Raw genomic sequence first — 24,375 nt, 5'->3', positions numbered from 1 at the left:
ACTTATGTACTTTGATGAAACATTAGCAAAATTCAAATGCAAAATGTGTATTTGTTTCCTTGTTCATTTGTTTTGAAAAGTTGTTACCCCCAGGCTAAGCAACATCCTAGAGCCTTCCCCAGAATAAAGCCATAGCCGTAAACTCTTCAGGAGCTAATGGACTTATTAATGTACTGGATCCCTTGATTCTTAATACAGTGCTTTAGTTAGTTGAATGAATGAATGAATGAACTGATGGATGGACTGATGGATGAACTGATGGATGGATTATGCTTTTATACTGGATTGCAACCAAATAAAAGCTAGTTCAAATCCCACTACATGCACTAGCCCAAGTTAGCTGAGATCCTCTTAACAGGAGGAATCCAGGCATTTCAAATTTGGTGTTCAGATTGAAGAAAGGGTACATTCACAATCAGTGTCACCTCCTCCCCAGTGGGGAAAAAAATGCTGTAGAATCACACTATCAAGAATCAATCAATCACAGAATCAACTGAAAATTGACTGGACATTTGAGGTCACGTAAGCTGCCCCTGCTCAGTAGTGGGATTCCCTCTCTAGCATGTCTGGCATAGCCCTGATCTGCCACAGCTATTGCCCAAGGCTTAATGGCACATGAAATTAGCCCAAGGCCACGGGGGTGGCCACACACAGACACCTCCTCTTCTTCACTCCCTCAGAGGAACCAAAGTTTAAAGAATGAACCAAACCCAGAGCTGGACCAGCCCCTCCCCATGACTAACCATGACCAAGGCTGTTTAAATTCTCTGTGCATCAGCATCATTAACCATTAAAGATGGTCAATCATCTCTGGCCCTCGGCATCTTGCAGGAACATAGCTGAATGAATGAACTCTGTCAAGTGCTTCAGGAAAAGTACCACAAAATTTAGGCCATATTTCTTTTTCTCTTAATATTTGAGAGTATGTACTTTAGAGCCAAACATCTCTAAGTTTTTTAATTAATTAATTTTTTAATTGAGGTGTCATTGACATACATTATTATATTAATTTTGGGTGTACATAGACCCAGTTTTTAAATCTCAGCTTTATCACTGCAAGTCTATGAGCAAGTTCTTTAAACTTTCTGTGCCTCAGTTTCCTCATCTACAAAATTAAATTACTAGCGGTACCTCTTTCATAGAGGTATTGTCATGCCTAAAAGGTACCTAGCACAGTCTAAGTGTTCAATCAATGTTCACTATTATTTTTAACCATTTTTGTTGGCAAGTCACATGGAGAATTTCAACTTTCAATCCTGTCAAAAGAATCCAGCCAGTAAAATGATGCTTCCATTTGCAAATTATCCACTGAGGCCCCACAGGGGATGTGAACATAACTTGGGGCTAGATAGCTAGAAATCATATCAACTCCATGACTTGGTGTGAGGGGAAGCAGGCCTCAGCTTCCAGCCCAATGAAGAGAAATCAGTGAACAAATATGAGGAGTGTTTATTGAGCAGGGACTCTCTCGGTCAGCATGGTTTTCAAAGAGCTCAACATCTAGACAAACAAACAATACACGATGATGTATAACTAAGTGCTGTGTTACAACTCCTATGAGAGCGTGGACCATTGGAAAAGCAAGAAAAAAAAGTCAGATCACATGGGAAGGTTTCATGAAGAGACATAAGCCAGAACTTTTAAGGAGGGCAGGATTTGGCCAGACAAAGGAAAGGCAGCTCAGCCCAGGTGGTCAGGAACCCACGCTCAGCACTGAAAACAAGCACAGTTGGATTTAGAAAGTGGAGAGACTATGGGGAACTTCTGTCATCTGTGGCTACACAACATCTTGGAATGCTTTCCGTTTTGGTCATTTCCCACATTGTAATCCCCATCTTCCTGGGTTAAAATCCAGAAAACACATTCCCAGCATCTTTTGCAGGTAGAAGCCAGGCCTTACAATCTTCCAGTGAAATAGACCCTTGTGAGACTTGGGGCCAACATAAGGAGAAGCCCCGGAGAGAGCAGTTGATCTTTCCAGAGAGCACAATGATGGGGACATCTGGGTCTCCACGGACAGAGGAGGAGTTTTGTGATTTTGCCCCAAGCATCACGGCTACAGCAGCTGTGGTCACCATGTTTTCACCAAAGCGGAGCGCAGGTGTGGCTGTGCATGGTTCCAGGCTACAGAGCCCCCAGAGATGTCATGAGCAACAATGTCCTTTACTAAATTATTTGCAGTTTATTTTAGACTGAACAGATGTTCATATTTGCAAGTATGAGCCCTGACTGATGCAGTGATAAGATAGGCCCAGCTAGAGCACCAAGGGATTGTCGGAGAAGATGCTAGGGAAGTGGGTGAGAACAGCAGGGAGGGTCTGCCTTTTGTGCCAGACAGACTGAGGCTGCTGTGTGACCAGCTGTGAGGCCCGAAACCCAGGCTGATAAGTCTCTAGGAATTCTTAAACCCATAGCGAATCAAAGTACTTTAGTGCCCCTCCCCCTCCCGCCAGGGCAGATACCAGCCATTGCCAGAGCCCATTGATTCTTGTCGTTCCTTTAGAGGGAATTCACTTCCAGAAGAATCTTTGAGAAGCAAAGCCACAACCACCCTTGTCATCAGCAAGTCCTGGATCTGAGACTTCCCCACGAGGTGGTGGAAGGAGTGGGAAGAGGAGCTTAATCTAGTCTTAGTCTGCAGCCAGGGTGATGGGGAAGACATTGCCCACGAGGAAACAAGAAGCAACACAGGGATTAGAAGTACATTAGCAGAACTATGATGTCAGTTCTGATTGGAGAGTCGTGAGCGATGGGGATGATGGAAGGAGAGGAAGCAATCAGTGAGTTGAAATTCTTGATGGTCATGCCCAGCCCTCTGGATTTGGGGAACCCAATAAATACTTTGAGAAAATGGAATTGGCTTACACTCACCTTCAACACCTGGATTATTTGAAGCTTAACTAAGTACCCTAAGTCCTTTCCTCCAGGGAGAAAAGAGTGACTCACTGTGTTGCAATGTATCGCATCAGAGCTTCATAGGCTGCTGGAAGCCAGGAGCCTATCCAGTCCACTCCTCTACCTTGAAGCAGCCCTCCCGCAGCCTCTCTGTTCGGGATCCCCACGGAAAGCGATTCATCAAATCTCCCGGCTTGCCCAGGCCAGCAAGTCACCACCCTGACCGGAGCAAGGTCTTCATGATCTAGCTCTAATGCCTTCTGCTCCAGTAGGAGCCAGACCCCTCTTCCTGCGACCAGTGAAGTTCCGGTTGTCAGGCCTCACCTCTCTGTCCATCATCATCATGGCACCCACCCCTCTCTGGATCTGAAGGCCCCTTTTAACACCAAAAGATTATATTGACCTTCATATATGTCAGAAGTAATACTTTCAATATCCTTTGAGAACGTATATTTTTACTACAAATTTAGCAGTAGTTTTCAATAAAGTTGCATCTTATAATCACATATATTTGGAAATGGTACTACAGATACCTGAAACATTTACTGTTTATTCAATCTACAGACATTTGTGCACATTCGGATGCTGGAAACACAACCACCACCCTAACTGGGACCTTTCAGCCTCAGGTCACAAACTCCTGCCAGCCAGCCTCTTCTACTGCTGGACAGCTCTGGCCTTTACACAGGGCTCACTGCCCCCTTCTGAGAGTGCCCGCTGGGCTGTACCCCTCCGAGCGCTGTTACCACCAGTCCTCCGCGCCTTTTCGTCCATCAGCATCTGGTGCTGGCAGGCCCTCAATGAATGTGACCTGAACTAAAATGACTTTGCTCTCGTCTGGCCATCCAGAGCAATGCACACACGCTTCCCTGGCTCCTGTCTGGCAACTCTTCCAATATTAGAACATCCTGTTGAATTTCCAGGAGCTGTGCTCCAGGTTCAATATAACCAGTTGCTTCTCCCGGTGTTCAGTGCACGTGGTTTCCAGGTCTCGTCACTCCCTTCCGTCAATGTACTTCTTAAAACCGTGGTGCCTAATTGAGATGTAATATTCAGAGGTGGTGTAATGTGCACTGAATCGCCAAGGAGGACTCTTACTGTCAGTGATGTGGACACGGTGCCTTTTTCAATGCAGGCTAAGATCCTATCCCCTTCTTTCACTGTTGGCTTCTAGCAATCCTGCCTGTGGGGCGAGACATGGACTTTGACCATGTAAGTCAGGCGGTCCTGGGTTTGAATCCTGGCTCTGCCTCTTACTTACCTGTGTGATCTCGGGCAACTTTCCACATCTGTGAAATGAAAATAATAGCAGATTAATCTTCCATAGCTGTTGTGAGACTTGAATTAAATAATGTATGGCAAACACTAAGGATGGTACCTAGATATAGTTAGTGCTCAGGAAACATGAGCTATTATTTTGAGTTTGTCATTTTGTGTCACTTTGGGGTGTGCTTCTTCCCTAGCATGAGAATAGGGCCTCTTCTGTCGCTCTGGAAAAATCATAGGTTAACTCATTGAATTAAATGCTCCAGTGACTACCCGTCTGACAGTGGGGCAAAGGTGTAATGGCCTCCATAATGAGAATGCATCTTCAGACCAAAAAACGAAGCAACCAACTCCATAGAATATAACACAATTTATTATAGGGTAATTTACTATCGGGAAGATTGGGAACAGAAAAGACGACCCGGCCGTTCTGAGCAAATTATTCTCTGTTAACAGATCCCCACAACAGTACCTTTTTTAATATAGTGTAACTTGGATACTAATTTTTGACAAGGAAAAGGAACAAAGAATGCAGTAACACCAAGAGCCATGCCTCCTGGTGGTCTTGTGATAGATGATTGCTTGTAATGAATACTATTTCCAGTTTGATATTTATCTTGAGGGTCAGGCCATTGCAGCTATTACTAACAAAAATATTTATGGCTACATTTTAAGGAACACAGATTATCATCCATTTGAAGGCTGTGATATGCTTGCTAAAGACAGTGAGGTTGATCAAAGGTCACAACATGAAACTTAAAAATGAAATGAAACCTGTGACATAGAGATGGAGTTGATTTTGTTCACATCTATATCAATAAATGACCCAAGCACCCATTTTCTTCATCATATTCTTGACTTAAGGTCCTTCGTCCACAGATGCAAAACATCAGCCTGCCCTGACCCTCTCTACTCAAACAAGTAATACTTGTTGAGCACTTACTGTTTACCAAGCACTGTTCTAAGCTTAAGGAATGCAGAAGTGGACCAAGCAGATGAAGTCCCTGCTCTCCTAGAACTCTGGTGCCAGTCGGGACAGATAATAAAGAAATAAATACATGTTACGCCAGGTGGTAAAAGAAGCTATGAAGTAAGTGCAGCAGGAAGGGGAGGTAGACATGACAGGAGTGCTATTTCATGGAGGGTGGTCTAAATGGACCTGAACAGGTATCTGAATGAAGAGAAGGAGCAAGACATGTAGACATCTGAGCAAAGGGTGTCCTAGGCAAAGGGAACCACAAGTGCAAAGGCCCTGAGGCAGGAGTGTAAGGGGTATCTGAGGGGCAGCATGGGGCCAGCACAGCTGAAGCTAATGAGGGAGGACAGGCATCAGAGATGAGGTCCGAAGTAGCTGGGAGGTGAATCATACAAGGCCCTGAGATGCTGAATAAGGCCAGCTTTTACTCTGAGAGGTGAAGCTCTTGAAGGATTTCAGCAAAGGTGAGACACAAGCTGACTTTTAAAAGGATGAGTCTGGCTGCTGTGTGGAGAATAGATCACAGGGGTCAAGGGGGAATGTGTTGAGACCACTCCACCTTCCTTACCTTCCGGGATGGAAACTTGCCTTCCGGTTTTAAACAACTCACTACCACTTCCTGCTGTAAAAATAAACTGAATAGTGGCCACAAAGTGTTTCAGAGAAAATAAGCAGGATAATAAAACTGAAGGCAAGGTTCACCTTGAGTAAGCTTTTATTTATATAATAAGATTCCTCTGGGGGCAGCCAGATGGCTCAGTTGGTTAGAGCATGAGCTCTTAACAAGTTTGCCAGTGTGATTCCCACATGGGATGGTGGGCTGCGCCCCCTGCAACTAAGATTGAGAATGGCGACTGGACTTGGAGCTGAGCTGTGCCCTCCATAACTAGATTGAAGGACAACGACTTGGAGCTGATGGGCCCTGGAGAAACACACTGTTCCCCAATATTCCCCAATTAATTTAAAAAACTTTATTTAAAAAAAGATTCCTCTGCAGATAGGAGCTCCCCCCATAATTGTGCTGAATCCTACTTGTCTCGTGTACCTCCACAAACTGGAGGTTTCAGGAGCAGAAATCACATCTTGTCCTTGCTGGGAGAGTCCCCCCAAAACGTAGGAAGTTAGTAAGTAAGTTGCTTGCAACAAAAGATAAAAAGGGAAGAGAAAAAAAATTAAGTGACCATTTAACCCGGAGAAGAAAAAATTAAGAGGAAATTTAAATCTATTGTTTCGTGCAATAATTTGAGAAGCATGGATCTCACTCTCTCCACTGGAAAATTTGAGGGATTCCAGCTGGACATAAAGCAGAGGGTGTGATTATGGTAGGAAAGAAGGTGACGGTGAGATACTATGTGAGTAATCTAAAGAGATTTACAAATAGTGATTCACAGCCCCTAGCGTATGGAAGATACACAACAAATATTGAAGGAATGAGGGAGACGCTTCTGCCGGGAGACGATTCTGCCAGGAGACAAAGGAATGACAGCAAACCTCTCAGTCCTAGGGACATTTCCTCATAGTACACAAGAGTGGAAAAGGAGGTGGAAAAGTTGCAAGTCTTAGCATTACGGCTCTGGCTCTGGCTCCGTGGAAAGGGAGTGAGGTACCAATGGGACACCTGAGTCCAAAGCCCATCATGGACCTAAAGGCCACACCCTGAAAACAGGTAGCCCAAAGTCCCCTCTTCGTCTCTTTCAAAGCTTGTTCTCTCACACATGCCTCATTCTGAGCTTGTCCAGTCAAGCCCCAAACAAATTGGACCAAATGGTCCAAGCCATGCTCCTCCACAGCCTGGCCTCAACCTACCTCTCCAACCTCCCCTCCCTTCCCTTAGTCTTGAGAGATGCTAGGCTGCATTGGGCTCGTACACATACTGGGCTGCACCACACTTCCCTGCCTTTACTCCAGTACTCTTCTGCCTAGAGTACCCTTCTTCCCTGCACCCTTCACCTCAACTCCAAGTCCATTCCTTCTCAGGCTTTAAGATTTACCTCAGGTGTCACCTCCTCCAGGGAGCCTTCCTTGAATCCCTAGGCAAAAGTAAATGCTTCTCCCTGGTCTTCCAGAGCTTCAGTGTTTACATCTACTTATCGCTCTAACACTCTCCTAAAAGTATGGAAAAATCTTATTTTTTTTCTTTAAGCAGGACTTTATTGGGGAACACTGTGTACTTCTAGGACTTTTTCCAAGTCAAGTTGTTGCTCTTTCAGTCTTAGTTGTGGAGGGCACAGCTCAGCTCCAGGTCCAGTTGCCTTTGTTAGTTACGGGGTGGGAGGCGCAGCCCACCATCCCTTGTGGGAGTCGAACCGGCAACCTTGTGGTTGAGAGGACGCACTCCAACCAACTGAGCCACCGGGCCGGCCTGGAAAATCTGTATTTAATGTGTCTGTATTCCCAACACTCCCCATACTTTCACATAAATATTCACACTGAACTGTAATCTCCTCAAGGGCAAGGACTCTGCCGTGATGCTTGTCAAGCTGAAGCTCTTACTTAAACAGTGGATTTGCAGGCAGAGGAGCTCCCAGTCTGATGAAGGAAATGCTGCAGCCCCTCAGGACCCCACATGGAATGGAGTGTGAGCAGAATGAGGTCTGAGGAGACCTACGGGTGACAGAGCAACTGGGTGAGCCAGTAGGGTGGAATCACTCCAGGGAGACTTCCTGGAAGAAAGGACTTCCTCTTAGGGGAGATTAGAACCCTGTCCTCTGTCAGATCACTTCCCCCATCTCTAACACCCAGGTCTACAAATCCTTCAAGGCCCCACTTAAATGCCACCCTCTGTATGAAGCCTCCTATGATTGCCAACCCTCTCACTCACCCAAGACTAGAAGTAATTTCACGTTCCTCTGGACTCCCATAGCCTTTGTTTGTAACCCCCAAGAGCATTTATCTATCTGGTTACCAAGTAATATTTTTATCTAAACATTATCATCTAGATTGAAAACTCCTTGAAAGCAGAGTCTAATATTTATCAGAACGTTGCCTGGAACAGACTAGGCACTCAGTAAACATCTGTTCATCCATTCAACCAATATTTGTTAAGTGTTTACTATGTGTCGAGCACAGTGGCTCTAAAAAATCAAAATGAATAAAGCATGGTTCCTGCCCCAAGAATTCAAAGGCTGAGGAATGGATGGGTTGGTAGATGAATGACAGATGGTACATAGGTGATTGGCAAATAGCAATAAAACTTTATCCAGAAAACCTCCTCCTACTTCATCTAGCTTCTCCTTCACCTTCTTCTTTGAATTCTTGAGGATCAAATCCACAACACTTCAATTTAAAAAACTGCAGACACAGAACAATTTTACCTTGACTCAAGTCAACCAGGAAACCCTGGCCAGCAAGAGTCCTGGGGCTTCCAGCACCACCAAGCCCCTTCACGGCCACAGCCCTACACTCTGAGTTTTGTCCCCATGGGATACAGAGATGGCTAACTGTTCAGTCCCTTACCTTCAACACAGCGAAAGGATGGAGCAGGGGCTAAAATGGCTTCTTCCCTCAGCCTTCCCTTTCCTTTGCCCTGGGTTAGCCCACTAGTACCATGTCCGGACGGGTCACAAGGGGCCACAGCTCCCTCCGTTATTTCCTCAGGTAGCGCTAGCTATCTCCCTGAACCTTGACCATCCACCCAAGATATGGTACTGGGCATGCCTTCGTCTGAGGTCCTCTGGTGTTAGAATCCAAAGCCTGGGTGCCAGCAGTAAGCGAAACCAAAACCCCACAGTAGGACACCACTGATAAACTCCTCTTGCTATGCCCTTCTGGTTTTACCAGCAACAAGGAAGGGAGACTTCAGAAGTGGTGGCAAGAATTTTCTGAAACTGAGAATGTTGAACCCAGAGCCGAGGGTCTGGGTAAAGGGAAAGGAGCCTGTGCAAATGTGGTCATTACTTAAGAGTCAGGAGCCTGAGCCAAACCAAGAATGAGACTGCAGCCAGGGCTAGAAGTCAAGAGCTTGGAGGGCTGAGATCAGGGCAGAAAAACCAACTAAATTCAGTTAACGATTTGACAGCTCACAATTGGGCCATTATGATGTGAGATGCGATTTCAGTATAGCTCAAGGTAAAGCATTTCAGAATGGGAGGAAGAGTGTGGGGCCACCCAAGGGGCAGGAAATGCAACCTGTGTCTCCAATGTTCCCCTGAACACAAAGCCCTGGCCAGAATCCAGTCCAAAAGATCTGAGAGAAGGGTGGTACCAGTTATCTCAGAAGTGGATTTTCTCCCCAAATAATTTTCTTTGATTAGCCAGCCAGCTTCAAACCTCTGGCTCATGGTCACGATTTACTCCCCTCAACTGTTCTGGAAACTAGAGGGAAACATGAAATTTGTTTTTCTTTTTTGCAAAACAGAAGTCTTCTTATATAAATAAAAAAACAAACACACGTAACCACTTGCCTACAAATGCAAACATGTTTATTCTAAGATACATATGCACATATATACTCTACAACCTGACTTCTTGTGTAAAAATGCAACTGAAGAGGCCCTGGAGACCTAGCAGAGCCACTCAGGCTGACACTTTGCTTGCTCAGAGGTCATGAGAAATTCCTTAACCTGCCCAACAACCTCTACCACCACCACCCCTGCTTTCTCAGTGGGCCCATCACAACTTGCAACTTCCTGGTAGGTGAACTTGAAAAGCCCCTTCCCTTCATCCAACCTTTGACTCCTCCTAGACACCCCAGAAACTCAGAAAAGAGCCAGTCCAGCATTTTTCCAGGAGAGGGGTGTAGTGATGGGAAGAAGTCAAAGACTTCCTGCTCTGACACAAGACGTGAGCCCCAAGACAATGGGGAGATTAGGGCGGGGCTTGTGAAGGACTGGGGAGTCCTGCCCAGGGAGTGGCTGTTTCTGGCAAAAGGCCCCAGCCCAGGGAGCTCAAGGCCCCGAGATTAACCCTTTGCTGCTCCACCTCTGCTGCCCTGAGCCTGCCTCTGGGTCTGCATGAAGGCCCGGTGAGCAGGGACTGGCCTCGGGCAAACTGTGTGCCTTCTGTCTGCACACAATCAGGTCCCCATGGGCACTGCACTGGAGGGATTGGAGTATGAATGAATGTCAAGGGTGCAAAGCACCAACTGGGTGACCAAGAGAATTGGTGTATTCTGCATCAGCAGTAAGAGGGATTTAGGTCAGACTGCACGTGGAGAGCTATGCAGTCTTTCTCTGCAGAAGGGAAGATTATGCTACTTCAGGTGTCTTGGAATTGGTCCAGTATAGAAAAAGAGTGACCACAAAGGCTATACCCAGACCCCCACTGCTAACAGTCCTCACCCCTGTTCTGCATTTCACCAACCAGAATTTCCACGGCTCACCCTAATCAGGCAGCTTCACCTCTACTGTTCCAGAAGACCTGCCTCCCCTCCCCCACTCTCTCACCACCCAGGAACTCCCGCCACTCCCCCAGCCATAGCCACTGGAAGAGCCCGGGAAGTGAGTACAGCACAAGAGCTCTGTAAAGATGACAGGCTTTCACTCTTCCTTCCAACAATTGTGACCTTACTCATTCTTGAAACAAGTTTCTGAAAGCCTTGCTGGTCCAGTGAGATTTAGCCCAGAGAATGGAGTTTCATAACTAAAGGGCCTTGCTGGATGCTGAGTATAGACACTCCATAAGCTCTATAACCCCTTGTCCAATATTCAGTAGAGATCCCTGACTGCCTCGCCTCATACACGTCCTGCACCCCACACCTCCAGACTTGTACCCCTGCCCTCCAGGTTCACTACAAGCTTAGCACTGAGCCGGCTCCTCCCTGATTGCCTATAGGGGACGATCTTTATATAACTGTTGGTTGCCTTCAGGCTCCACACACTGCACCTCCCCCTCAATAATCCGGGTAACTTAGAAGGAGACTCCTGAGAAATTAGCTGATGACCTTTATCTGTACAGATAGATCCCTCAGGCCCCCCACTTTCACCTGAATCCAGGAGACTTCTCCCCAGGGAACAAGAACAATTGCTCTGAGTGAATGAATGACAAAAGCATTTTATTAAAGATTCACCCAAAGATGGATAGAGGGAAGGAGAAGAATTGGATGGGACTGAGTGGTTCTTGTCCTGACCTTGCAGGGCCAGTTGCTGCCAAGTGATGGAGAAGGAGTCGGTCCTGATGCAGAAGGATATCTGGGATCTGGAAGGAGACAGCATTGGGCTGGGAGGGGACATATGTGACACTGATGATTCTGGAGCTGGAGCTCCTGGTTGTGTTGTCCTCAGTCCATGGGAAGGGATAGAGTCAGCCGGTACCCCTCCCATTCCAGGTGGGTCACCAAGCCCAAAGTGAGAAGAAGCTACAAAACTCCAAGAGGGCAGAGTCCACTCCCTGGCAGTGAGGTGACACTGGTGAGACGAGACCCAAAAAGGAGGCAAAGGTGAAGGAAGCACAGAGACACCCAAGCTGGGCCCAGCTGGCCTCAGGGGGCTGCAGGGACCTCATCTCCTCTATCGGTTGGATCTCTTGATCAGGTTGCTGGTAGAGACGGTCTTGCTGCTGGAACTTCCAAAGACACCACCACCAAATCCATAGCCACTTCCGGAGCCAGAGCCAAAGCCACTGCCAAGGCCAAACCCGGAACAGCTTCCTAGTCCTCCACCAATGCCTCCTGCGCTGACAGCACCACCAACCACAGCTGTGGGAGAAACACAAAGGACACGGTTATTCCAACAGCGCTGGCAACCAGGAGTCACAGCTCAAACCAGGGTGAACGAATGACCACGGCAGGGTCAGAAGGTACTTACAGATGCTCACAGCATTCTGGCATTCTCCAGACATTCTGTGGGGGAGAGAAAGAGCAGTGAGCCACAGCAGAGCCCGGAGCCACACTGCATTCCATAAGCAGGTATCAAGCACCTTTCTCATCTTTAAGCAGCCAAACATAAGGCCTGGATGTGAACGTGTTCTTTAACACTGTCCTGGTTTGTAAGGCACCAGCACACACTGAGGCAAGTGGTCCTGCAGAGATGGCCTGGACCTGCCATGGCGCCCACCTCTCCATTCCTCTTCTTCCCGCCCTGCCTTCCCCCTCTCACCGGCACTCCTCGCCCTCCAGCAGCTTGCGGTAGGTGGCGATCTCCACATCCAGGGCCAGCTTCACGCTCATGAGCTCCTGGTACTCGCGCAGCATCCGGGCCAGCTCCTCCTTGGCCTTCTTCAGGGCGGCCTCCAGCTCTGCACGCTTGCTGAAGGCGTCTTTCAGGGCCAGCTCCCCACGCTGCTCAGCGTCAGCCACAGAGGCCTGCAGAGTCTGGCACTGTGGACAAGGGTATGAGACAAGCCGTCATCAGCGTCCTGCTGTCAAGACCTCTACATCTGTCCCCTCTCATGTAGCAGCTTTGCTTGGGTTTAGCTGTCAGGATTCTGTCTCTCTTCCCCACTTTTCCTGATTTTTATGCATTTCATCCTTTCCAGCCAGAGCCCACCAATGCCCCTAGCAGGCTGATTAGATGCCGATGAGCAAAATCCAATGAAAAAGAGCCAAAAACCCTTTTTTACTCAGGTGGCATGTCATATTAAGTAGGATATTGCTGAAAAGATCAGGGTATGACTTAAAGAGCTGCAAATCCCCTTACAGACAAGCTCAGGATCTTCTGGCTTGATGCTTTCTCTGCTTGTCTAGTATGGAGACATCTGTCTTTGGCCCTTGGCCCTGTACTGCAGCTGGAAGGAGGGGACACCCACCTGCTTCTTGACGTTCTCAATCTCTGCCCGCAGCCTCTGGATCATTCTGTTGAGCTCTGCAATCTCAGTCTTGGTGCTCTTCAGATTGTCACCATACTGGTCAGCTGAGGTCTGAAGCTGCTGGAACTAAGACCCAGGAAACACAGGGAACGAGGAGTCAGGAGTGTTTGAGTAGGGTGTATTCTCAAGGCAACTTGGCAAGAATAGCCACAGGTGGCAGGGATAATAGCCACAGGGGCACAATGTCAAATAATCTCCAATCAGACCAGGATCAATGATGCCTGGCAGAATCAATTTATTGCTGACTTCTCTTGGGCGCGAGTTGATGATTGCCTGCTCGTAGACATAAAAAGCAGAGCCCCAGAAGCTACTCCCAACACCTGAGAGATCCCCAGCACCCACCTTGGTCTGGTACAGGGCCTCGGCCTCGGCCTTGCTCTTCAGGGCGATCTCCTCGTACTGGGCCCGGACCTCGGCGATAATGCTGTCGAGGTCCAGGCAGCGGTTGTTGTCCATGGACAGGACCACGGACGTGTCTGAGACGTGGGTCTGCATCTGAGCCAGCTCCTGTGGGAGAAATGCCTCACATCAGGCCTCCTGCAGTGTCTTTTCTCATCTCTGACACCAGAAATATGCTTTCATCATGGAAATGGCCATGCCACAGACTCCGACAGAAGCAGAGTTAGTGTTTCCAATGTGTAGGAAGGAGGAGGAGGGGCAAATTTCTCAGTAGACATCAAGTGGTTGGTGACATCTCAAGACAGAAAAGCAATGCTTGTCGTCTTTACTGCTCCCTGAGAACCCTAAGCCACTCCGTGGTAGTGGGAGCCTAGTCCGTTGGGTGGAAGGAAATGGAATGGGTCCATGTCACTAGAGAAATGGCAAATGGCAATAAGTTCTATCCCGTGCAATCTTTAGATCTAATCACCTCTTCTAAGGTAGCATCCGGTTTTGAGAACCTCTTACTTCAATTCTTTCTATCCATAACCTTGCTAAGAGCCCCCCTGAAGTAAAGAAGCTGGAGTCCTTCAAAGAACTGTGAACTCCAACCAGCAGCCTAGTGGAGGATTCCCTTCCATGAATGGGGTGCGGGGGTGGGGGGGGTGGAGGACGAGCAGGGAATGGAGTCCTCACCGCAGCATAGAGGACCCTCAGGAAGTTGATCTCATCATTAAGGGCGTCCACTTTGGCTTCCAACTCCACCTTGCTCATATAGGCAGCATCGACATCCTGCGGGGGTCGGGGGGACAGGGAGAAGAGACAAGGTATAGGAGTTACAACAGGAGGCAGCTGGTCTTAAGTGACACACAAAGGTATTCTCAGCAGTTTAGGAAATGCTTCTCAGCACCAGGTAAGGTGGTGAGGGACTAATCATTTGACAAATTCTGCCCCTAAAGCCACCTGAAGGCATGGAATTTAATTACCCAAATGGACTTTTTGCCCAGCCTTAATTCCTTAGGACCTGGTTTGTTAGGTCAGGATAGTACCTACGCACTGGGGTGGAAATGAGGCCGAGATGGACCAATCCCACGATTCCAGCCAAAGACCACTCCGGAGGGAGGGTGCCCTCACTGCATTTCCCCACCCTCCTTCAGCTCTTACCTTCTTGAGCACCACAAAGTCATTCTCAGCAGCTGTGCGTTTGTTGATCTCATCTTCATACCTGGGGGTGGGGACAGGAAGGAAAAGACAAAAGACCCACAGTGAATCAGTGTTCCTCAGCTCTGTGCTGCAGCTGTCTTACATCTATTTGGAAATATCCAGCTAATCGGCTACATTTGCTCATGTTCATACAGATACTCATTCAACCTACGTTTATTGAATAATGATCATTTTTGAGGTACAGTCTAGACTCTGGTTTATTAAGAGAAGTGAAAACCAAACTTTAAAAAGACTGTTTTCAAGAGATAAAATGTGAAGAGAAGAACCAGCAATGATCTGGTTGGTTTTATTTCCACAGAAAGACTGTCCTTTGGGCTATTTGGTGGATTAAATTCTCTTTGTTTCACGTGAGAGTGAATTGAGAGAGGGTTGGTATCTTCTCGACTCCCCCCCATAAAGAGCATAGGAAAAGCTACTATGGATTGAATGTTCATTATACGTCCAGCGCTATGCTACATACTTTCTCTACCTCATTTCATTTCAATTCATTCTCAACCAATAAGGTAGGACTATTACCCCCATTTTAAATTATAAGGAAACCTGAGGTTTAGAGAGGTTAGGCAGCTTACTCAAGGTTACACAGCTAGTAAGTGGAAGAATCAGTATTCAAACAGGTCCATCTGTCTCTACAACCTGTATTCTGAACATGCTGTAGTACGTTTCATCTGTTTGGTTTCTAATCTTGTTTGTATATGACAAACCCAGCTCTCTGAATGTATTATTCATTTTATGTTTGGGGCAACGAAGATCACTAGACATCACCCCATTAAAATGTGACCATGGAGATGCAGGGGAACAGACTAAAGAACCTTCCTGACCCCTTTGGGATATCTTCGGAGCCTGGAATTCTAAATTACTGGAGAGGAGCCCAGGAAGCCTGGGGCATGGCAGGGCAGATTTGCAGGATAGCATCCCCTCTTTCCTCCCCACATACTTGGTCTTGAAGTCCTCCACACTGTCCTGCATGGTCTTCAGCTCAGACTGCAGGCGTCCTTTGTCATTGAACAAGGAATCTAACTGTTTCCTCAGGGCACTGAGGTAGGCTTCAAAGAAAGGCTCTAGGTTTTTGCTGGTCGTGGTGGTCGTCTGTTGCTGGAGGAGGTTCCACTTGGTCTCCAGGACCTTATTCTGTTGCTCTAAGAACCGCACCTGGGTTTTAAAAAGGTACAGGCCAATTGATGAGGGCCTGAAACTTTGGCAGGAGGGCCAGACAAGGCCATCATGAACCCCACCAATCCAAGCCAACCAGGTGGCCCAAGAGCCATTCGAGTAGGACAACTATGTCACAACTCCAGGAATCATTCGCTGGGGACAATATGATGGCCCCACTTTTGAGCCCATAGCAGCAAATGAGCCATGTGGGTCATGGAGAACAGAGCACAGCCAGAGCAGCAAGGCCTGACTGTACAGCAAGAACAACTTCCCCTACAGAGATCCAGAGGCTCTGGAAGGAATTGCTGACAAGAACACTGAACTTCTATGAAAGAATAAAGTAAAACAAAATTAGAGGATACAACCACAGTATGAGGGCTTCCACTCAAAGCGATCCTGGTCCACAACAAAGGAATGATATACTCACTGCAGATTTTTTAAATATACTTACTTATAAATGGACCTGGGGTGTCCCTGTGAACCTGTGCACAACTGAATATAGTTAATTAAGATCAATTCCCCAGACAAATTCTGAGTCTCAGCTAGACTCCATTCTGCAAGAGGACATCCCAGAACTTTCCTTCTCTCTATGAAAGGACCTAGCCAGATGAATCAAGGTAGCAGCTTAGCATGATAATTCCAATTTATGTGCCTCAGAATCAAAATGAAAGCAGGTAAGGCTGACTGATCACAGTTTGAACTCGAAAGATAAGATGAGACAAGAAACCACAAAACCTTTGGTCTTGCTTTTGTATCCATATGTCCTAGAGCCACAATAAAGCCTCTTTAAGCTCCCATGGGTCTAGTCAAACTAATAAGAAGAGCAAATATTCCCACTCAGTCTACCCCAAGATTGTTCATTCTTGCCCCATACATCTAAGAGAACTAAGACTTCAATGCACGGAGAACCAGGGCGCCCTTGACCAAATGTGCTACACGTATCCATTCAGTCGTTAATCATTGGATGACTCGGCTCCCTGAGGCTGATTTGCTTGCTGCCATCCATCATTAGGGGCTGTAATTGAGCTTGAGGACCTGAAGCTCTAACCTTGCATAGTAAAGGAAGTTGGACTACAAAAAGAGAAGGAGAGACCCATCCTCTCATGTCTTCAAACAGACCCAGATACTGCCATTAGAGCCAGTCCCTTTTTCATTTGGGAAACCAGCCTGGTTTTCTTCTGCTCCAGCAACAGAAGTGCCAATGATTAAAATTATTATATTAACAACAATTAATGATTAATTATTAAATTATTGACTGTGTTATTTCCAAAACCAAAATCTGAGAAAAAGCAGGGCAACAATAAACCCACTTTTTAACTGGGTTGATCTGAACTCAGAAAAGTTGAGTTATTTGCCAAATATCATGCAGCACCTCTAGGGAAGGGTGACTAATCACAGTTTGAACCCGAAAGGTGACATGAGACAAGGAATCACCAAACCCTTGGTCTTGCTTTTATACCTGTGTATCCTAGAGTCACAATAAAGCCTCTTTAAGCTCCCATGGGTCTAGTCAAACTAACAAGAAGAGCAAATATTCCCACTCAGTCTACCCCAAGATTGTTCATTCTTGCCCCATACATCTAAGAGAACTAAGACTTCAATGCACGGAGAACCAGGGCACCCTTGACCAAATGTAGAAAACTTTAAATATTAAACTGTTTTGATGACAGCCTATCTTCCCACTAGTCATGGGACAAAAGACACTCGGAATAGTGACTGCCCTTTCACAGCTGGAAAGCGGAGGCCCAGAGTAGTTCAGTGGGAGGCCCAGAGTAGTTCCATGGCAGGCTCAGGTCTGAGACGCCGGGACGCAGCAGCCCTGGCTTCTACCACCTGGTCTGGCCAAGGGGGACGGCTCACCTTGTCGATGAAAGAGGCAAACTTGTTATTGAGGGTCTTGATCTGCTCGCGCTCCTCAGTCCGGACCTTCTGGATCTCGGGATCAATCTCCACATGGAGTGGAGTCAGCAGGCTCTGGTTGATAGTGACCTCCTGAATCCCCCCAGCAGGGCAGACAGGGAAGCCAGAACCACCCCGTCCACTGAAGGTGCCCCCAAATCCACCGCCAAAGCTGCCAGCACCGAAACCAGCACCAAAGCTGCCAGCGCCGAAACCTCCAGCAGCCCGCAAGCCAGCACCTGGACGGCATCCGGCCATGCTCATGGAGATGCTCTTGTTCCCTCCGAGGTTGTAGAGGCTCCTGCTGCCAAAGCCCCCAGAAGAGCAGCGGCCTGCACCCCCAGACACGGAGGCCGAGCTAAAAGCAACCTTCTTGACCCCACCTACGATAGCTGAGCCACTGCTAAAGCCCTGGGACCCTCCTCGGGCATAGTGCTGCCTGGAAATCATGGCTGGAGAGAGGAGAGCAAGCTCAGAGTTGTCAGACAGAAGCAAGAGGGACCAGGCCGATGAATGCTGCAGCCCTACCCTGGGTCTCTTATATGTGCTGGAGCAGCAGGGCTTGGTTACAGGGGCATAAAGGGAAAAATCTGAAACATCTCTGGGCTTGGCCTTTGGCACCAGCCCATCCTTCCCGCACCTGCTGAGCATGTCACTAAACACACCTACAAGAAGTCATTCGGAGGGCACAGGTTACTGGATCCCAACACTCCCCTCCAGGAGAACCTGCACCGGTGCCTCAGGGCCTTGTGCATCAGAGGCCCTGCCTGGCCAAGCCCTCTGGGCCCCCCACCCACTGTACTTCCTTCTCACCAGCCTCCTGCAGCCTCCCTGCTCCGGACAAGATGACCCATCATCTGTTCTCTCACTACACAGAGTTTAGAAGCGGAGGGCCTGGGTTCCAGTGCACAGCCTACCCTTACCAGATCTGCAAACCTGAAGCGAGTCACTCTCAGTGGCTTCACCCATAAATTGGAAATAATACAAATATTTACCTTTACCTCCTCTCAAGATGCAGGGAAATTACAGTTAGTGAAGTGCTTTGTAAACTGTCAGAAGCTGCACATATATTTGTTACTACTGTCATTATTTTTCCTCCATGTGCTCTTGGCCCCATACACACACAAAAGAGGAAATCCTGATATACAGCCTTATAGCCTTCTGAACCTGGATCAAGACTCACCTCGACTTGACACACAGTTATTGAGAACCTACTATGTGCCAGGCATGGAGCAAGGGACTAAATAGAGGTAACTCAAGCCCTCCAGCCTCGTGCTCTCCCTTGGCCTCTGTTCAGGTCTCTGTTTGGAGGATTCTAGATCAGTGTTTCATGCTAGGTCCTCACTGTGTGTGCCCTGCTTCTCTGTTCGCTGCCCAGTTGCTTGCTTGCCTCCACCAAGACAGAGTCTGTTCTGTTTTCCCATAATAGGGGAAGGGTAGGACTCTGTAATTTTTTGGTGTTGGAGACTCCTTTGGCAGAATGGTAAACCTACGAGCCCCTTCTCAGAACAATGTTTTCAAATACAAAATCCTAGTTTTAAACCCTGCCTTCAATTCTTCCCCACTGAGTGCAACAGATCTGTGTTCAAATCCCACCTGTTGCCACTAACCGTGCAGTCTTGGGCAGGTCAACTAACCCCTCTGAACACATTCAACCCATCCTCGCATCCATAAAATGGGACCTGCCTCAAAGAACTGTGAACTCCAACCAGCAGCCTTGTGGAGGATTCCCTTCCATGAATGGGGTGGGGTGGGGGGGTGGAGGACGAGCAGGGAATGGAGTCCTCACCGCAGCATAGAGGACCCTCAGGAAGTTGATCTCATCATTAAGGGCGTCCACTTTGGCTTCCAACTCCACCTTGCTCATATAGGCAGCATCGACATCCTGCGGGGGTCGGGGGGACAGGGAGAAGAGACAAGGTATAGGAGTTACAACAGGAGGCAGCTGGTCTTAAGTGACACACAAAAGTATTCTCAGCAGTTTAGGAAATGCTTCTCAGCACCAGGTAAGGTGGTGAGGGACTAATCATTTGACAAATTCTGCCCCTAAAGCCACCTGAAGACATGGAATTTACCCAAATGGACTTTTTGCCCAGCCTTAATTCCTTAGGACCTGGTTTGTTAGGTCTGGATAGTACCTACGCACTGGGGTGGAAATGAGGCCGAGATGGACCAATCCCACAATTCCAGCCAAAGACCACCACGGAGGGAGGGTGCCCTCACTGCATTTCCCCACCCTCCTTCAGCTCTTACCTTCTTGAGCACCACAAAGTCATTCTCAGCAGCTGTGCGTTTGTTGATCTCATCTTCATACCTGGGGGTGGGGACAGGAAGGAAAAGACAAAAGACCCACAGTGAATCAGTGTTCCTCAGCTCTGTGCTGCAGCTGTCTTACATCTATTTGGAAATATCCAGCTAATCGGCTACATTTGCTCATGTTCATACAGATACTCATTCAACCTACGTTTATTGAATAATGATCATTTTTGAGGTACAGTCTAGACTCTGGTTTATTAAGAGAAGTGAAAACCAAACTTTAAAAAGACTGTTTTCAAGAGATAAAATGTGAAGAGAAGAATCAGCAATGATCTGGTTGGTTTTATTTCCACAGAAAGACTGTCCTTTGGGCTATTTGGTGGATTAAATTCTCTTTGTTTCACGTGAGAGTGAATTGAGAGAGGGTTGGTATCTTCTCGACTCCCCCCCATAAAGAGCATAGGAAAAGCTACTATGGATTGAATGTTCATTATACGTCCAGCGCTATGCTACATACTTTCTCTACCTCATTTCATTTCAATTCATTCTCAACCAATAAGGTAGGACTATTACCCCCATTTTAAATTATAAGGAAACCTGAGGTTTAGAGAGGTTAGGCAGCTTACTCAAGGTTACACAGCTAGTAAGTGGAAGAATCAGTATTCAAACAGGTCCATCTGTCTCTACAACCTGTATTCTGAACATGCTGTAGTACGTTTCATCTGTTTGGTTTCTAATCTTGTTTGTATATGACAAACCCAGCTCTCTGAATGTATTATTCATTTTATGTTTGGGGCAACGAAGATCACTAGACATCACCCCATTAAAATGTGACCATGGAGATGCAGGGGAACAGACTAAAGAACCTTCCTGACCCCTTTGGGATATCTTCGGAGCCTGGAATTCTAAATTACTGGAGAGGAGCCCAGGAAGCCTGGGGCATGGCAGGGCAGATTTGCAGGATAGCATCCCTCTTTCCTCCCCACATACTTGGTCTTGAAGTCCTCCACACTGTCCTGCATGGTCTTCAGCTCAGACTGCAGGCGTCCTTTGTCATTGAACAAGGAATCTAACTGTTTCCTCAGGGCACTGAGGTAGGCTTCAAAGAAAGGCTCTAGGTTTTTGCTGGTCGTGGTGGTCGTCTGTTGCTGGAGGAGGTTCCACTTGGTCTCCAGGACCTTATTCTGTTGCTCTAAGAACCGCACCTGGGTTTTAAAAAGGTACAGGCCAATTGATGAGGGCCTGAAACTTTGGCAGGAGGGCCAGACAAGGCCATCATGAACCCCACCAATCCAAGCCAACCAGGTGGCCCAAGAGCCATTCGAGTAGGACAACTATGTCACAACTCCAGGAATCATTCGCTGGGGACAATATGATGGCCCCACTTTTGAGCCCATAGCAGCAAATGAGCCATGTGGGTCATGGAGAACAGAGCACAGCCAGAGCAGCAAGGCCTGACTGTACAGCAAGAACAACTTCCCCTACAGAGATCCAGAGGCTCTGGAAGGAATTGCTGACAAGAACACTGAACTTCTATGAAAGAATAAAGTAAAACAAAATTAGAGGATACAACCACAGTATGAGGGCTTCCACTCAAAGCGATCCTGGTCCACAACAAAGGAATGATATACTCACTGCAGATTTTTTAAATATACTTACTTATAAATGGACCTGGGGTGTCCCTGTGAACCTGTGCACAACTGAATATAGTTAATTAAGATCAATTCCCCAGACAAATTCTGAGTCTCAGCTAGACTCCATTCTGCAAGAGGACATCCCAGAACTTTCCTTCTCTCTATGAAAGGACCTAGCCAGATGAATCAAGGTAGCAGCTTAGCATGATAATTCCAATTTATGTGCCTCAGAATCAAAATGAAAGCAGGTAAGGCTGACTGATCACAGTTTGAACTCGAAAGATAAGATGAGACAAGAAACCACAAAACCTTTGGTCTTGCTTTTGTATCCATATGTCCTAGAGCCACAATAAAGCCTCTTTAAGCTCCCATGGGTCTAGTCAAACTAATAAGAAGAGCAAATATTCCCACTCAGTCTACCCCAAGATTGTTCATTCTTGCCCCATACATCTAAGAGAACTAAGACTTCAATGCACGGAGAACCAGGGCGCCTTGACCAAATGTGCTACACGTATCCATTCAGTCGTTAATCATTGGATGACTCGCTCCCTGAGGCTGATTTGCTTGCTGCCATCCATCATTAGGGGCTGTAATTGAGCTTGAGGACCTGAAGCTCTAACCTTGCATAGTAAAGGAAGTTGGACTACAAAAAGAGAAGGAGAGACCCATCCTCTCATGTCTTCAAACAGACCCAGATACTGCCATTAGAGCCAGTCCCTTTTTCATTTGGGAAACCAGCCTGGTTTTCTTCTGCTCCAGCAACAGAAGTGCCAATGATTAAAATTATTATATTAACAACAATTAATGATTAATTATTAAATTATTGACTGTGTTATTTCCAAAACCAAAATCTGAGAAAAGCAGGGCAACAATAAACCCACTTTTTAACTGGGTTGATCTGAACTCAGAAAAGTTGAGTTATTTGCCAAATATCATGCAGCACCTCTAGGGAAGGGTGACTAATCACAGTTTGAACCCGAAAGGTGACATGAGACAAGGAATCACCAAACCCTTGGTCTTGCTTTTATACCTATGTATCCTAGAGTCACAATAAAGCCTCTTTAAGCTCCCATGGGTCTAGTCAAACTAACAAGAAGAGCAAATATTCCCACTCAGTCTACCCCAAGATTGTTCATTCTTCCCCCATACATCTAAGAGAACTAAGACTTCAATGCAAGGAGAACCAGGGCACCCTTGACCAAATGTAGAAAACTTTAAATATTAAACTGTTTTGATGACAGCCTATCTTCCCACTAGTCATGGGACAAAAGACACTCGGAATAGTGACTGCCCTTTCACAGCTGGAAAGCGGAGGCCCAGAGTAGTTCAGTGGGAGGCCCAGAGTAGTTCCATGGCAGGCTCAGGTCTGAGACGCCGGGACGCAGCAGAACTGGCTTCTACCACCTGGTCTGGCCAAGGGGGATGGCTCACCTTGTCGATGAAAGAGGCAAACTTGTTATTGAGGGTCTTGATCTGCTCGCGCTCCTCAGTCCGGACCTTCTGGATCTCGGGATCAATCTCCACATGGAGTGGAGTCAGCAGGCTCTGGTTGATAGTGACCTCCTGAATCCCCCCAGCAGGGCAGACAGGGAAGCCAGAACCACCCCGTCCACTGAAGGTGCCCCCAAATCCACCGCCAAAGCTGCCAGCGCCGAAACCAGCACCAAAGCTGCCAGCGCCGAAACCTCCAGCAGCCCCGAAGCCAGCACCTGGACGGCATCCGGCCATGCTCATGGAGATGCTCTTGTTCCCTCCGAGGTTGTAGAGGCTCCTGCTGCCAAAGCCCCCAGAAGAGCAGCGGCCTGCACCCCCAGACACGGAGGCCGAGCTAAAAGCAACCTTCTTGACCCCACCTACGATAGCTGAGCCACTGCTAAAGCCCTGGGACCCTCCTCGGGCATAGTGCTGCCTGGAAATCATGGCTGGAGAGAGGAGAGCAAGCTCAGAGTTGTCAGACAGAAGCAAGAGGGACCAGGCCGATGAATGCTGCAGCCCTACCCTGGGTCTCTTATATGTGCTGGAGCAGCAGGGCTTGGTTACAGGGGCATAAAGGGAAAAATCTGAAACATCTCTGGGCTTGGCCTTTGGCACCAGCCCATCCTTCCCGCACCTGCTGAGCATGTCACTAAACACACCTACAAGAAGTCATTCGGAGGGCACAGGTTACTGGATCCCAACACTCCCCTCCAGGAGAACCTGCACCGGTGCCTCAGGGCCTTGTGCATCAGAGGCCCTGCCTGGCCAAGCCCTCTGGGCCCCCCACCCACTGTACTTCCTTCTCACCAGCCTTCCTGCAGCCTCCCTGCTCCGGACAAGATGACCCATCATCTGTTCTCTCACTACACAGAGTTTAGAAGCGGAGGGCCTGGGTTCCAGTGCACAGCCTACCCTTACCAGATCTGCAAACCTGAAGCGAGTCACTCTCAGTGGCTTCACCCATAAATTGGAAATAATACAAATATTTACCTTTACCTCCTCTCAAGATGCAGGGAAATTACAGTTAGTGAAGTGCTTTGTAAACTGTCAGAAGCTGCACATATATTTGTTACTACTGTCATTATTTTTCCTCCATGTGCTCTTGGCCCCATACACACACAAAAGAGGAAATCCTGATATACAGCCTTATAGCCTTCTGAACCTGGATCAAGACTCACCTCGACTTGACACACAGTTATTGAGAACCTACTATGTGCCAGGCATGGAGCAAGGGACTAAATAGAGGTAACTCAAGCCCTCCAGCCTCGTGCTCCCTTGGCCTCTGTTCAGGTCTCTGTTTGGAGGATTCTAGATCAGTGTTTCATGCTAGGTCCTCACTGTGTGTGCCCTGCTTCTCTGTTCGCTGCCCAGTTGCTTGCTTGCCTCCACCAAGACAGAGTCTGTTCTGTTTTCCCATAATAGGGGAAGGGTAGGACTCTGTAATTTTTTGGTGTTGGAGACTCCTTTGGCAGAATG

At 47.5% G+C, this 24,375-nt stretch overlaps 2 protein-coding genes across 2 annotated transcripts; both read right to left on the bottom strand.

Moving 5' to 3' along the window:
- Positions 1 to 11,112: 11,112 nt before the first annotated feature.
- LOC109443694 (keratin, type II cytoskeletal 4) lies at positions 11,113 to 18,042 on the bottom strand. Its single transcript, XM_019724375.2, has 9 exons — positions 17,495 to 18,042; positions 15,417 to 15,631; positions 14,423 to 14,483; positions 13,955 to 14,050; positions 13,223 to 13,387; positions 12,821 to 12,946; positions 12,172 to 12,392; positions 11,881 to 11,915; positions 11,113 to 11,771 (listed from the first exon to the last, which is right to left on the bottom strand). The coding sequence occupies exons 1-9, from the start codon at positions 17,981 to 17,983 to the stop codon at positions 11,584 to 11,586; spliced, it is 1,596 nt and encodes a 531-aa protein (XP_019579934.2). The 5' UTR covers positions 17,984 to 18,042; the 3' UTR covers positions 11,113 to 11,583.
- A 1,178-nt stretch (positions 18,043 to 19,220) lies between these two features.
- Positions 19,221 to 23,393, bottom strand: LOC141570018 (keratin, type II cytoskeletal 4-like). The gene is made up of 4 exons (XM_074324888.1): positions 22,855 to 23,393; positions 20,780 to 20,994; positions 19,787 to 19,847; positions 19,221 to 19,418 (listed from the first exon to the last, which is right to left on the bottom strand). Exons 1-4 carry the CDS (start codon positions 23,341 to 23,343, stop codon positions 19,221 to 19,223), a joined length of 963 nt encoding a protein of 320 aa, XP_074180989.1. The 5' UTR covers positions 23,344 to 23,393.
- Between the last annotated feature and the right edge of the window lie 982 nt (positions 23,394 to 24,375).

This window comes from Rhinolophus sinicus, linkage group LG02, assembly GCF_036562045.2.
Source record: "Rhinolophus sinicus isolate RSC01 linkage group LG02, ASM3656204v1, whole genome shotgun sequence".
In the NCBI taxonomy this organism is placed as follows: domain Eukaryota; kingdom Metazoa; phylum Chordata; class Mammalia; order Chiroptera; family Rhinolophidae; genus Rhinolophus; species Rhinolophus sinicus.
This window is presented reverse-complemented; position numbering and strand designations above follow the sequence as displayed.